Source organism: Chroicocephalus ridibundus, chromosome 8 (genome assembly GCF_963924245.1).
Source record: "Chroicocephalus ridibundus chromosome 8, bChrRid1.1, whole genome shotgun sequence".
Taxonomy (NCBI): domain Eukaryota; kingdom Metazoa; phylum Chordata; class Aves; order Charadriiformes; family Laridae; genus Chroicocephalus; species Chroicocephalus ridibundus.
The window spans coordinates 27,285,374-27,300,728 of NC_086291.1; the positions used below are offsets into that span (position 1 = coordinate 27,285,374).

The following is a 15,355-nucleotide window of genomic DNA, read 5'->3' on the forward strand; positions in this document are numbered from 1 at the left end:
GCTCAGACCTGCTTTGTATTCTGCGCCAGACATGTACATAAATTCTAGCTTGAGAATTTCGTTAAAATGATGGGTAACAAGAATTTGTGGATATTGATGATAAGTTACAACATGAATGTGATGCCACAGAAGTGAAACACAATTGTTTGTTCACTCTCTGCACTGGCCTGTGTTTTCATGCTTGCCTTGTAAGGAAAAGCGTTAGACATTCACATTGAAACAATAAGGGAGGTTCTCAGTGAGAACAAAAACTTACTGTAGTTAAGGAAGCAGCACAATGAGCTGCTGTGAGCCTCCCATAGAAAGACTAGGCTTTCCCAACAGAAGTGAGAGAATGATGTATTACATTGTCAGAAAAACTGCCTTTTTAAAAGAGGCAGGCCAAGTTAAAGGTAGAAGTAAACTGTTAAAAAGCATGAACTGGCTACATGATTGAAGTAACCTCAGTCAAATAAATGTATCCAACCGAAAAAATACTTCATTTCTCCTGGGAAATCATCCCAGAGGATCACTGTGAGGCTATCTGGGTTTATGGGGCTGCTGTCAGAATTGCTTGTTCTCCGTATTCTTTGGAATAATGCAGCTTGAGAGGATGCTAGAAGGGTCCCTGATTTCCTATGGCTTTTAGTGTCTATGCTAAAGTCCTTTAAAAGAATTTAGAGATTCCAGTTTTAATGAGACTTGAGAAGTCAGATTGGTTTTTGGATGTAAACAGAGTACTTCAATACTTCAATGAATCAGCCAGTTGTCTCTTACAGTTTATGAATGAGACAGACCAGTTTGTGTTACAGTATGATGTTCAAATGTCAAGTCTGCTTGTATCTAATTATAGGGTGGCTGAAGGGAAAGCAATATATTTGTGTATCCATACCCAGGAAAAAAGAAGAGTTTTATCACTGGACATAAATTGAGGAAACATTGGTAGTATTATAGTATACTGTAGACTAAGTATCTTTATAGCATATGTTGTACATCATAATTCAGCATAATATCAACTCTACACCATGTGAATAGTACACTTCATAGCTTAAGATTAAGTAAACACTATACTTCACAATTTATCTTTTACTTTGAAAGAATATAAGAATAAAACAACAACAAAGTAAATGCAGCAGTGCAGATATTTTTCTTCTGTTACGCGTAGCCAAATAAGCATTTATTTCCTAGCAGCAAAACCATTTTATTTCCGACCTCTCAAAACAAGAATACTGAAAATATGTTCTTAGAGTTGTCAAATATCAACAAAAGACTACAACCTTAGGCTATCACTTTTGGCTGAAATTTTTTTATACCTAGTTTTCTCTAGTTTTTAGGGTTTTATTGAGGGGACAGGAAAACAAAAACAGAACTCTTCCATAGGAAAAGAAAGAGAAGGGGGAAGATAGTGCCTCATCAATTCTAACATCAACAGAACAGTTTAGCAGATTAGTAATAATGTTTGTCTACTGCCTGATTTCTCCTGTCTACTTTAAACCTTAAACACTTGCATGCCAGAAGAAACCTTTTTAAATTTTCAACCTTTCTCTTTAATTTACCATTGAATTATTGTCATTAGTTTGAAGGCTGTGTTTGAATTTTTGATAGAACTTTGATTCAAGAAATCGTGGATAAGAATCTCTTTCCATGTGCATGTAAATTATTCTCTGTGCTTCATCAAAACAAGACTGTGTTGGCTCTTGAATATTCCTTATGATCGCTTTCCTCGCAGGGCTGTCAATGTTAATCTGCAACACAAAATAACATTACTAAAGTGTTACTGCGAATAAGGGATAAGGAAGACTGAATTTGGGGGACGTGTACGGCATGCCTTTTATTTATATCTTTTTATATACCCTCTAATCTAAAATCAGCACCTAAGCAAAAACATTGATTCTAGCAGAGTGGATTTCTCCTTATAATACCAGAAAACCCTACCTTATTAGTTGACCAATTTGCTTCTCTGTTGGTGTTTGATTTAGTAAGAGGTATGTTAGTGGCTGAATGGGGAGCTTGCTCCCTTGGGGACAGGAAGCCTGGAAGACTGGGAGGTGCCTGAATTTCCCAGCCTGCCCCACATCCTTAATGGAAAAGCCAGTTTAATCCTGACTGTTGTCGTCAGTGTAGGTCAGCAGCAGTGGTAAAGTCATTACTGCTGGGGCCATATGTAGAATTCTGAGTTGCACCTCTTTAAATGCTGCTGAAATTCGAATATAAACTGTGTTTAAAATCCTCATGAGCATCTACCTTTTTAAAGTGGTGTTAATAGTGATATATTAGTGACTATCAAGTCACTAATATAGTTGTGTGGTTATTAGTCACTCTCAAGAAAACATAACATCAATGTGTTCTGAAAACCTAGAAACCAGACAGCCAATAGTAAGATTCAAATACGTATTATTTTAGAAAAAAATTTACACAGTTTATTTTTAACTGTCCTGATTTAAGCTCTTACTTTTGATTAATGAATTTGTGGTTGGCAATACTGACACTTCTCTTTGGAAATGCAAATGTCTTGCTGAGTTTCCTATAGCTGCATATGCTAAAAATAAAGTAAATCAGAAAAACACAGAAAATGCATTGTCTTTCCAGTTGGCATTTAAAACCCACAGGGGGAACTTTCAAATTTCCTCAAGTTTTGGATTAGTGGGAGTGGTTTAGTCATTTAAAGCAGCAACTGCTCTCGGCCAACATTTGGGAATCCAGCTGAGTTGGTTTTGGCTTGCCCTTCAGTGTCAACAGGGAGGCTGTATTTTAAGACTCTATAATAATTTTATTGTTATGCATAAACCAGAATATAATCTAGCCTGATTTTTCACTTATGTCAGCCTGCCAGGGGCAGCATCAGTAAAAGGCACTGTTAGCTTATTTTTGTAAGGAGACTAATAAGTGGCGATAGTTAAAGGTCATAGAGCATGACTGGCTGAGCAGAAATGACTCTTTTTTTTTGTATGGCCACTTGGCAGGAAAAAAAAATCACTCTTATATTTTATATACAAATCTGTTCTTTTCTTCATAAATCTCGTGCTGCTGGAAGCAGAAAATTAATTAATCTGTCTTGAAACCTTTCTTCTAGCCCGTTTTGTAAAGGGGACAGCACTAGGTGTTTTTTCTTTGTTCATTTATATTTACTCTTTAAAAGACCAGAATAATACATGTAGCAATGGCATAATTCAAAATCTATTGAAATGATCTCATTGGCCTCTGATTCAGATGCTAAAAATAATAGAACAGATCCAAGAACTTGATTCTTAATCTAGTTGTGCCTTCTGCTTGTATCCTTGGCAGATATAGTTGAAAGATTTGGCTATAGAGGTGACGGTAGGTTTTAAAATTCTGGCTGCAAGACAGTTTGGGGAAGATGAATAGCAACAGTTTTCAATCCTTCTAATAGAAGAGCTGCTAGGCATTTGTTGTTGTTTTTGTTAGCTACATTACACATCAGGCATTTCTATTAGAGGAAATAAAGTATCGTATGTCACCTCCTCGGGAGCTTGGGGTTGAATGTAACTTGTAAAAAGCTTCCTGGCCATGGAATTCCTTTTCCTCTGTGATGTGATCTTCTTATAAGCTTCACAAGCAAGCCAGAATTCTATGTTTTCATCGCTGTGCTCTGTCTTCAAGTAGGTCTTGTAGATCATAGGCCCATCTGTAAATGTTTCAGAAGCCAATTTTATATACTATGTATATATGCATTACATTTAGAGTCCTTTGAAGGCAATAGGGACACTTACAAGGCAGTATAATTCTGGATTGTACACCAATAAATATTCTTATTAGATTACGTGAAAGTGGGGAATTAAACACACTAACTCAGCCCAGAGCCCTACACTTCACCATTGCATTTTCCTGCATGAGCAGAGCTCCCTCTAACCTCAGTGGCATTTCACTATGCAGGGACAGAGCACTGAAAACTTTGTTCTTCCTGATCTCTGAGAACACTATCAAATGTATCTGAAGACTGACAAGTATTTTTAAATTCCAATTCTAGTTTTGTACACGAGATATCTAAGTATTATCAAATAATCATATTCTGAGTTAAAAAAAAAGACCTTTTCTTGGTGTATGAATTTGTGGGGAAAGCAATTAGCAAAAAAGAAAATAACTTTTTTCCTGCTGCTGTAATTGAGTGAAGTAAAGCAGTTAAATGAATACTCTGTTCAGCAAATAAGTGGTTCTGCACCTGAGGATGTCTTTGAAACACCTGGCAATGGAGTTTGACAGTCGCTATCAGTGGGATCTTGGCAGAGATTAAATTCCTGAGGCTGCCTTTTGTCATTAGACTTGTTTTGTACAGGATTAGGTGACAGAATTGCTAAAATGCCTGTAGCCAGGAGAACGTTTATGAGGCTTCACTCAGTGATGGCACTTAAGCAGGAATGGTGCTTGGAGTTGTAAAATGTACTTGAGAAGCAAATACTTTACCTACCTCTCATAAAGAGCTGTAAATCCATTGGCTTTAGAGTTTCCAGCTTTTCATGTGAGTACATCCTTGCATTTTCTGATGTCATTAAACATTTAAATGAATTCAAAATTAATGAATAGTGTTATCTAAATGCAGTCAACAAGGTATTTTAAGAAGGGCATTGTACAAGTACTGCTGGAAGATACAAGCGTTTTATTTACAGCAAGCTTTCCTGCTGGTGCAGCGCTCTGGGCTTTCGTGTTTCTAAAGACATTGAGCACTGCCTATCGTCTGTCAGTAATGGTGATCGCGTGCATGCCTGCTGTTTGTGCTGTAGTTTTGCCTCTCTTGCATGTTTTCTGTTGTGCACTTTCTCCCTGTGCTTTCCCTGCAAACAGTAACATAGTAAAAATTTTAACGGCAAAATCTTTTTCTTTATAGTTGTTACAAATTCTCTCTGTTAACCTTCTTGCTTCTTGTAGTTTGTCTGTAGTTTGAAAATAATGCCAGTCCTTAGGAATAATTTTTAGAGGTTTGTGCTGTGGTGTAACTCTATATGTGACTTTCTCATCAATATTTTTAAAAAAGCAATTCAGCAGTGATGTTCCAGATTGCTGGCCATAAGAGAAACGTGCGAGAGGTCTGAGCCCTGAATGGGGCAGAGGGATGTTGGAGTAGGAAAGTTCAGATTTGCCATTCCAGCTACAGTTCTTCCCATACCTGAGATAAGAGTCTGAGTTCCACGGCATTACATTGTATCAAGGTACCACCAGCTAGGGTGTCTTTCCCATACATAGGTTTTCCCAATTCAACTTTCCGTTAACTTTCTTCTAATATATATTGCTATAGAGTGCTCTAAGCGGTGATATGGCAGATAAACCTGCCTTTATCACATATCTTTAAAAGAATCATACGTGCTTGCAGATATGGCAAGTTTGGGAAAGCATTTACATCATGCCATGTTTATTTTCAGTGTGATGTATGGCAAGCATGTAGCACAAAGTTGCTTTTCATTAGTTGCACATAAAACAGCATATGTTATACTGCATGACATTGATTTTGCTTCATGGGAACTCTTTTCAGTAATACATCTGGGTTACAAACATACAATTACTTACATTTACTTGTCATCAGCTTTTCAAAAGACTGGGACCACTGTAGCACTTCCTCTAAAGAAATCCTTTTAAAAAAAAAAAAAGCCCAACTAACAGACAAACAGGAGGAGATTATTGTAGGATTAGCTGTGGTTCAAAGCATAAAAAAAAATAAAGAAAATTACATTATTGAAAAATCTGTCCCCTAATTTAAGAGAGATCTGTGTGAAATTTACATTTAAAAAGGTTTTTCTGTGTGTCCTAGACCTTCTGCTTACTATGCTGAAGCAAATATTCTTCTTGCTATAACAATACAGTTCCCTCTCAAGGTACTTCCATGTAATTCCTTTGGAAATGGAATTCATTTACTTAAATTGTGCTTAGGAGAAGCACAAGGAAAGTAATAACTTCCTACTTCCTAGATAACAACTTCTTTGGGACAGGAATCATATAGCTTATGAAATGTTGATGTTTTTATTTAGTAGTAAAGTCTTTGAGAGCTAAAGATCTTATTGTAATATTTATAGGCCTTTAAAATCTAAGTTAACTTATCATACGAGAGATGAATGTAAACTCTGAACATAAGCTAAATGATGAAAGATTAATCTCTCTGTAGTTGTTTGCAATGCAGAATGACACATTATTACTAATCTAGACAGTTCTTGTAGGTGACTAAAATCAGATCTATCTTTGATGTTTGCTATTCTTAAGCAATAATTTCATAAGCTTGGAGGAGTCTCCTGCCTGATTCTGGGAAAGAGTGTGGAAGTAGCGAGATGAGAGACTAAACAATTTAAGGAAAAACAAATGTATGAGGGCCAATAGCTCCATTTAAGTGGATATAGCTCCATTTACACCAACTGATTTTTAAGCTTTGCAGTTACAGGGCATCAATGCTGGTAACTTGGAAAAATTGCTTATGCTTATTTTAGTAGAGGAAAACATGAGGGATGTATTCCAGTGGGCGCTTTCCATTATGTGTCAGCCAAACATGGGAGGAGATCCCTTCTCATCAAGTATTTTGTTTTCATAGGAGTCACAATTTGACAACAGCTACTTAGTATAACAGAACTCTTTCTTTTTTTTAATTTAAATTGAAACCAAAATTAGCTTTTGTATGAGTGCTGCATGATGCTTCATAGATTTCTGCTGCACAACACCCATTAGTAACTTTGTAGCTTTTTTAATTGGTGATCACCTTATTTTTAGCTTGATATAATTCTCTTTCTCTGAAAGAGTACGTGCTGTGACACTGATTACTTTATCAGGCTTTCCTAATCAGTCTGACGTGATCAGAGAAATATATAGTAATAGAAATTTTACCACTATCAAACTGTGTTGTCAATAACTCTCTAGTAACTCTTGCCAGTAAAAGATACTTTTTTTCCTTTTCATGAGCTACTGGCCTTCTCTCTGTATGAACTCATAAAGCGTGTCGTTATGGAGAAGGAGAATCTCTAGTCCTTTGAATGCTTTTTTTTTCTTTAAGAGCTGCTTCTGAGTCATATTCACTGTTACTGACGCAGTTAACTTTTCACCTCTGTCAGCAACAGCATTTGTATATAGAACAAGTGACAATCTTGTCTGTCTCACTGAGCATCATCAGTATGACCTCCTTATTTCCATTTCTGATTATTTGTCTTTAGCATTAATATGTGAAGCAGAAAGAATGCTGTCTGATGGGGCAGCTGACACAGGAAAACCTTTTCACCTTCTTTCTTTCCTTTTAAAATCATGAAAATATGAAAGGCAGTAAGGGAAATGTGAACATGGGCTATTAAGATCTGTATTAATGCCACTTTTATAGCTTCTGTGCTGACAGTAAACTTTGTGCTTAACTGATTTGCAATGTGACGGAATTTGCTGAAGAACATATATTACACTGAAAAAAAAATTTGAATATTCTCCAAAAATAACCAAGGCTTTATAGCTGGGACTCCAAAGTTTAAATTGGAAAATGCTGTTGTAGTGTCCTGTGGGAGGGGCTTCTCTGGCCACTACTGTGTGGGAGAGAAGTCCTTGTCCAGGAGGCACTTTTGGAAATACTCTGTCTTTCTGCCACTTAACCTCACCCAAATGGCAGTTTCAGGTGTCATCAGACACACCTCAGTATTACTTTGAAGGACATATTTTTCTCTAATCAATAAATCAATACCATGTATGATCTGATACCAGTTGGCAGGCATGTTAGATGGAAGCATTTCATGTCCCCGAGGCAACATGCTGACCAAAGTTCTAGCTATGTTTGGCTTCCACTGAGGTTGGTGGCAGCTGAGGATTTGCAGGAGGCACTTGGCCATGTCCCTTATCCATCACGCTTGTATGCAACATCTGCCAACAGTCTGAATTCTTTTAAAGGATTGACCCAAAACATTGGGTTTAGAAATTCTTCATAGGCCCAAATCTGGATTTAATCCAGGGATTAGTTTAGGCCTATGCCTAGGTAATATAAATATTCCCACTGGGATATACCCTCCTTCCACTACAGAAATGCCAGTTTACACTTCATGTACTGTAAAGGAATTGGCTGTATGAAGGTGGTCAGCTGGGGCAGTTGTGAAGGTGTTGCACTATGTTGCATTATCTTAAGCTTGCAAAGAAAACGTCCACTGTGAATTTTGAGATTTTTGTTTCTCCTACTCAGACAGCTGCATGTACTGCAGAACATAAGAATCTTATCATTACTTACTTAGAACTGATCCCGTTTTCTTCTGCTCTGCATATCTTGCAAAGCCAGCAAGTATTTGGACTCATTCTCCTAAACACGGAAAATATGTGAGTTTTAAACCTGCTGTGCTCAGTTCTGGCTATCTTAAATTCCACTTATAATTCAGCTTCCATATAGCAGTGCTACCAGTTCTAGCAGGATTCTTATTTTATGCATCTAATCTTTGAGTCATGGCTGAAGAACTAGACCAAAACACATTTTTGTAACATGCAAGAACTTAAAAAAAAAAAAAAAAAAATTAAAAAAAAAAAAATCAAACCACCCAATGGATAATCTCTTAGGGAAAAACCAAAGTGTTATAGTTCTCCCTCTTTGCTTCTTCAATTGTGGAAAGAAATTACATGCTTGAGCCTGACCCAAAGCAGAAGGAAAGCATGAATCTTTTTCCCTGAAAGTTCAGAGTGACCTGGATCAGGGATGAGAGCTCAATGTGAACTGGACAATGCTGTGTAGCTTGTTAAGTGTCTGAGATTAACATTGATATTTGTCCAGCAAATATGTCAAAGTCAATAAAAATTAGTATTAAACTTGCTTTTGTATAGAGATGATATCCATAAGAAAGCATATAATTTTTATTAGGACTGAGGCAGTCAAGAATGATTGTCTAAAAAACAAAATTTACAAAAAAAAAAAGTTGTGACCTGAAATACATTTATTTCTTCTCCTTCAACTTTCAAGAGATGCCAGATTCTTTCCAAACTTTACATGGGACAGTGGGTAATTTTGTATAGACCTGTCTGAAATCAAAACAATAGTCTTATACATTATTTATCTGAACTCACTTTTTTTAAGGTGTGGGTTTGACTGGCACATACTACTCCTGCAACCAATTTTTCCTTCAATAAAACACAGAACAAGGCTGTATCTCCCAGCATTTTGAAACTGTGAAATGATTGCATTTACCTTTTAGTCTTATTTTCCTTGTTTCCCTGACATCTATATCCAAATCTACGTTATACAAGAGTCTTACCCGATAGACTCCCTACAGGATATAGAAACTTCCGAACTCTGCCTAACTTCTATACTGCAACTTCTGCTGCTTATGCTCCCTGCAGCCCTGTAGTATTGCCAGTGGCCATCACCTGTTTCCTACTTTTGTGGAATTCTCTGAACTGCAGTCTGTTTGGTCTCTGTATGACTTCCTCTACGCTTACCTATTCATTTCACTAGTATTTACTCATCTCACCCTCTGCCTAAAAGCAATCTTTTAAAACTACACAATACTCTATATTTAAGATAAAGTTATACATTTAAATTCTGGCATATGGTTATTGCTTATCACCTTATTTTAGACTATTTTACCCAAAGCTCTCTATTTTAGGTGTTTTCATGTTGCAATCATTAGTACTCTATTCACTGAAATATAAACAAAATACAGTCTTTGTGGCTTTTTTGAAACTTGAACAAGTTTATGGCGTTGCCTACTATACAGAAATGCTCAAGAAACATTAGATAAAGCAATATTAAGTAATGTGGTTCAACTACTTCCATCTAAATTCAGTGCCAACCAGTAATTTTTTTTTTCTTCAAGTGCTTGCTTCATGAAGCCACATTTGTATAAGGAAATGATATTGTTCTGAGGAACCATTTTAACTTGAGCTACAGGCTTTAAACAAATATTGTTCCCCAGAGCTCGCTGAGTACGCACGTTTGCCAAGCATACATCCAGGGCTTCGTGGTTCTCTCTCTTCTTTTTATATTAGAAACACTTCCTAATAGGCGGAGGGACAGAGCATTCTGATCTTATCTTTTTCAGTGCTTCTTTGGAATGTCCTCTTTCCACTGAAGCATAGTCTATGCTTCATTAGTCTAATGTTGCTTGTTTCTGCCGGCAATAGTCTTAGACCTAAAATAAGATGGGAATTGTAGGCAGAGCTACAACATGCCCTTGAGCAATTTGTGTCAGTTTTGAATTGGTTAATCTTCACAAGTGCAGCCTGTGACTTTACCTACATTAGTGCCCCGCCTGTTGAAAATGGTAGCCCATCCACATCTTAACTACTTAATACAGCTTTGCAGTGTTCATTTAAGTACATTTGGATCATGGGAGCTGTTTTCACCTGATACATATAAACAACATGTAGTATCCTTTTTGTTTGCTCATTATAAGGTTTTATTGAAACAAGGCCACAAGTTCTTTAACATGTAGGTTCTGTGTTTCCTGAAGGTCTTGTAATGAAGAAGAAAGTCGCATGGTTACAACACTTTCAGAGAAGGAATTGCCTGTCTGATAATACATGAATCTAAGTCCTTAAGTTATTCACATCTGTAAAAGGTATAAGCAGTACTGATCTGGAAATGACTGTTTAACTGGTATTATATCTTATATTGGAAAAATATTAGGAAAACTGCTTTGGTAGGTCAAAGAACAAGATCTCTTTGTTTTTTGAACTACAACATACACTTAGATTTTTCAGCTCACTGATACTGTGCAAGTGACTCTGTAAACTACCTAATGTTACAGTTTTTAGGACATAGCGTAGGTTTCAGCAGAGCCTTCAGAGAGAAACCACTATATAAAAGTTCTTATTCATTGACTTCTGTAGTGTCCCTCAACTTAGTTTGTACTGAGAGTATTACACAAAATATTCATATATAAATAGGGATAAAGTTGTTTATACATCATAAACACTTCTAAAATGAATGCCTTTGGTATTCTGAGATAACTTTACGTGCTAAGAGAAAAAGAGGTGTTTCCCTGCCTTTGCTATACCTTTCTATTAATATTTCAAAACACAAAACCTCATACTTACCGCAGCTCTTCTTGGATCATTTCCCTTGGTTAAAGTTTCATTTAGTAGTTGCATTTGTAGGGATAACTTTCAAAAATTCCTTGACCTGTTTTTTTTCTTCATTATTTTCTTTTAGTGTAGAAGATCTTGCTACCCTTTGGCTGTGCCTGTGTTGCTCGTGTTAGTGCCCGACTCCTTTCTTACAGATACTGTAGGCAAACAGTGGCTGTGGTTTCTATCACAAAAGTTCGGCTGGACTCTGGTGCACCACTAATAGAAGCTCTTTGCTCTGAAATTATCTTGACATCTCTACTGATCAGCTGTAATGAAATGAAGCTGTATCTTACTTCATTGAAATCTTGCATGTGTTGTACAAGTTTTGTGACTAATATTTTCCATCCCTTTATCAAAGTTCTTTATATAAGATCTACAGTCCATGTTGAAACAATACGAAAGGCAAAAGTACCCTTGCACTAACACCAAGTTTCATCCTCTTGCATGCAGCATTATAAAGGAAGTACTTTGGATTCCTGTGAGAGCGCCTATATTTTCTGCTCTGACCCATTAGTGTGAGGCTTGTATGTGCTTCTAACTGGTCAACTTGTTATTGCACACCATCTGAGTGATGTTAGAGCAGAACATTCTTTAAACTTGTATGAAGTCCTCTGTCATTTTTCTCATAGCCATTGCCCAGGTTTTAAATTGAGACTCAAGTTATTTACATTTCACTTATTCTTCTCTATGTGTTTCAAAGCAGCCATGCAGTGCAATAGCACTGAAGTCGCTCTGTTCATGGCAGCGGTAGACTCATTTGTACTGATACTGGGGCTCTGGGAGTAAGCACTCACTCAACTAGTTGTAAGCTAGTCATGGGGAGCGGGAGGGAGGGAATCTTTCTAGAGGGCTTTCTGGCCTTCCTGGGGGCAGTTGTAAGTTGTGCTCTCTGGGGATTTGCCAATGTCTACAAGGCACAGACTGACTGTGTCAGGAGGGAAAGGTTGCTCTTCTCCCTGCTCCATCTGACAGCCTAGCTTTGTGCAGTGTGCAAGACTTCTTTCAATCCTATCTCTCTAGTTTGACTCATCTTTCTTTTTCTCTTACAATGCTTCCCTGGCAAAACATGAACTGCGCACTACTTGAACTGAAATTGAAGTTTGAGCATACAGTAATACAGTACGCTCATTTATTTTATTGCAGCTCACCCTGCTGGTATACAGGCCTAATGTAGAAGGATGTGCATCCATTTTCCAATAGTCATCACTCTTCTAGGGAGGAAACATGTGTGGTGTGCACACCTATAGCAGAACCTGGTATCTGAGCAGGGCAGCATAAGAGCCTGCCTGCAGGGAACTCACTATGGGACCTGGCTTGTGCTTATGGAAAAGGAGGGGCAAATATCACAATGTGATCCATTTTCTATGGATTACTATTTCATTAAAATCTTCTTTTGTATTCTTCACACCTTCACACAGGGTTTTAGAGTATTTTCTTCCATTTCTATACTAGGAATGGGCAGGGGCAAGTATCTATGTAATCAAGCGTGTGTTTCCATACCATGGATACCCTGTGACTGCTCTCTGCAGTAGTATAATTCATCAGCATATACACAATAAATGTGCATGACTGCACGGGGGCTGGAAGTAGATGATCTTTAAGGTCCTTTCCAACCCGAACCATTCTATGATTATTCAAATAATCACAACAGCGAGATGATCCAGCTTTCTCACATGCCTTCTCAAAAATAATACTTCTAAAGCCTGCACATACAGGCAGTTATATACTAAAAGGAGGGAAGTGATTTTGGCCTGAACTTGACAAGCTAAAAATGGCTATAAAAAAATCTTACTTGTAGAACCACTTAAATTAAAAAACAAAAACACTATATGAATAAATATGACTCTAGAAAAGTTACATAATGAAAATCCCAATTATGTTGGTAGTTTCCACTACTGATTTGAACCAGTATTTAACTATTTAATTTACTTATATTTTGTAAAAACCTTGTGTGTATATGTGTTCTGCAAATGCAAGTTCTCTTGCAAAAGGGTAAATATATCTTCTTTTTGCATTAAATTTTATTTGCATTAAAAGTAGCTTATCTAAAATCTTAGTATTAAAATGAATGATAATGAACTATTTAGGGCTTTTATTCTATCATCAACCGATGTTCATTATCAGGATGCTGTATATGGGATCATATCTTTGTAAATTGTGCAGTGACTGAGTATCAGTAACCTGTGACTTTGTGTTCAAATATTTTCGTTTACATACTACAGACATTAAAAAATACTGTAATATTGCTTTAGATTGAAATAAACTTGGTTTGGTGGGGTTTTTTTCCCCCCATAAGTTTGTTTTTATTATTAAGCTGAAGAAAATGCTTCTCCAAACACTCTCTTGACTTGTACAGTGAGAGGACACTTAGGTGCAGGATTTGTTGCTTGTTTCATGTCTGCAGTTTTCTTGTATCCTTGACCATGCTCTAAAGCACCATTTGAAATTCAATGGGTATCTGCAGGCAGTTAGGATTACCTGAGTGCCTTAGCAGCCTTAGCATTGTAGTTGACTTTCCTGGCAAATCTGTCCTTGGATCAGTGCAGAGGAACTGTAGAACCAGAGAATCTGACTGTCTGGGAAGCTCTCAAAGACTGAGGGACGCTGAAAGGCTATGGATTTGTCCCTGCCTGCCATCATCATGCCCCCCAGCCACTGTGAGGACTCTTATCTTCTCTCTTACAACAAGGACTGCTACCATTCAAGCTTGTTGCTAGTTCCTTAAACTTGTTGCAAATGCCATTTTACAACTTGTTTCTGAGTCAGCTGCTTTCCACTATCATTCTTTCATAGTTTGATACCCAGAACATTACCCTTCTACTTGCCTTGCCAGAATACTTAAAGCACAAAGGAGCGGAAGGTTTACTCATTAACCAGGTATGCTGCTTCACTGAGGAAGTACATGATTGAACCTAAATCATACCCTTCCTCTTATTATATAAATATTCCACTAGATGTCGTCTGGTATCACAGTGAAGAAGAAGATATAACTTCTATGTGTGTCAGTTCAAACTGTGGACTCATGAGGGTGGACGTGAGTGCAGGCTGTGGGGAAGCTCTCTCAAGTTTCGTTGTAATGAATGCTCTCCTCTAGCCTGAAAGAGAGCCCTTGCCTAAGTAGGTGAGACACTGAGATTGAACAGGTAACGGAGGCATACCTTGAACAGGCTGCTTAACAAGCCTCTGATATGGCCTGGCTCCTTAGCATTCCTTATGTTGCTACGTGTATGGGTGCAGAACAACTTTAGTGTCGTGATGGCATGCGCTAACAGCAATCAGTTATTGCTTGGTTCATTCAGCAATTGAGCTGGACGTGCTTTTCTGAAAGAAAATTATGAGGAAAACTGAAAAGCTGAAGTATGTGTATGGTTGGACTTGATCTCAAAGGTCCTTTCCAACCATGAAGATTCTATGATTCTATAGAATCAGAAAAAATGGCTATATAATAACAGAGCTACTGAATTTTTTCTGGACTGTTCTTTGTCTAAGGATTAACTATCAATTGCCAGCTACTTTAGACAATATATGTTGACCATCTTGATTGCAACAACTTTTTCTTATCAGCGAGGATAGTGCTCCCAGATGAGTTCTTGCTCATAGTCTTGTATTTCTCTTTCTGTTTTCCTGTGTTCACTTACCTAGTGGCATCTTTGTTAATTCTCATGCCTTCTCTTTTTCTCTTGCCCTCATATTCATTCTTTCCTGTTTGTGTTTCTATTTTAATGCTCTTCTGCTCAATAAAAATCTCACCCACCTACATCTGTTTCACACTAGTGAACATGGAAGTACTGTCTGTCTCACTCTCTGCGTTGTACCCATTCTTTCCATCTACCCACATACTCCCTTGCTTGCACACAGCTACCCTTTCTCCTGCAGTACACCCACACACTGGCATTTGTGAACGTAGGAACACTGCTTGCTGGGGCTTGCCTGGTACTCCCATTCCTGATGCTGTGTCTTACAAGAGCATGTAAATAGGAGCACTGAGAATGTGGCTAGAGGTCTAGGGCGAAGCACAGGAAAAGCAGTAAAATATTAAAAGGCCTTTGTTAAGCTTGAGGAGAGCACAAAGCGGATACTCGGGTCTAGGTGCTACTCATCCTCATTGCTGTTTGAGTGGATGTAGTACAGAAATACCAGATCAACATGCTTGCTTTTCACTTAGTGCAGCCATTGAGGTTTCCAGAGGACAGTCCTGTTTCTCTGGTTGCATCTTACTTGGTGGCTTTGATCAGATTCTGTTGGAAACTTTCTTGGTATATAATTGAAAATAGCCTCAAGAAACGTTAGGTTCAGTGTGCAGCAAAATCTGCTCGCATGGCAACAGGGAACAGTATTCACAGGTTCACTGTAGGCCACACTGTAT

The 15,355-nt window shown here is 37.6% G+C and overlaps 1 protein-coding gene and 1 long non-coding RNA gene across 2 annotated transcripts in view; one reads left to right on the forward strand and one right to left on the reverse strand.

Annotated features, from left to right (window-relative positions):
- LOC134519414 (uncharacterized) overlaps positions 1–15,355 on the forward strand; it is a 69,817-nt gene that overhangs the window by 18,611 nt on the left and 35,851 nt on the right. The window lies entirely within an intron of this gene.
- Positions 1,527–10,963, reverse strand: RGS13 (regulator of G protein signaling 13). Its single transcript, XM_063343921.1, has 5 exons — positions 10,957–10,963; positions 8,165–8,233; positions 5,500–5,561; positions 3,459–3,625; positions 1,527–1,724 (listed from the first exon to the last, which is right to left on the reverse strand). The coding sequence occupies exons 2-5, from the start codon at positions 8,227–8,229 to the stop codon at positions 1,527–1,529; spliced, it is 492 nt and encodes a 163-aa protein (XP_063199991.1). The 5' UTR covers positions 8,230–8,233; positions 10,957–10,963.

What these genes read in the sequence shown, in the direction of transcription:
- RGS13 (XM_063343921.1), bottom strand. Translation starts at nt 8,229, where the DNA reads ATGAGTCCAAATACTTGCTGGCTTTGCAAGATATGCAGAGCAGAAGAA. An exon ending in AAAGCTGATGACAAGTAAAT is followed by an intron (nt 3,626 to 5,499) that starts GTAAGTAATTGT and finishes AAACATTTACAG; the next exon opens with ATGGGCCTATGATCTACAAG. An exon ending in AACCCCAAGCTCCCGAGGAG is followed by an intron (nt 1,725 to 3,458) that starts GTGACATACGAT and finishes TTTGTGTTGCAG; the next exon opens with ATTAACATTGACAGCCCTGC.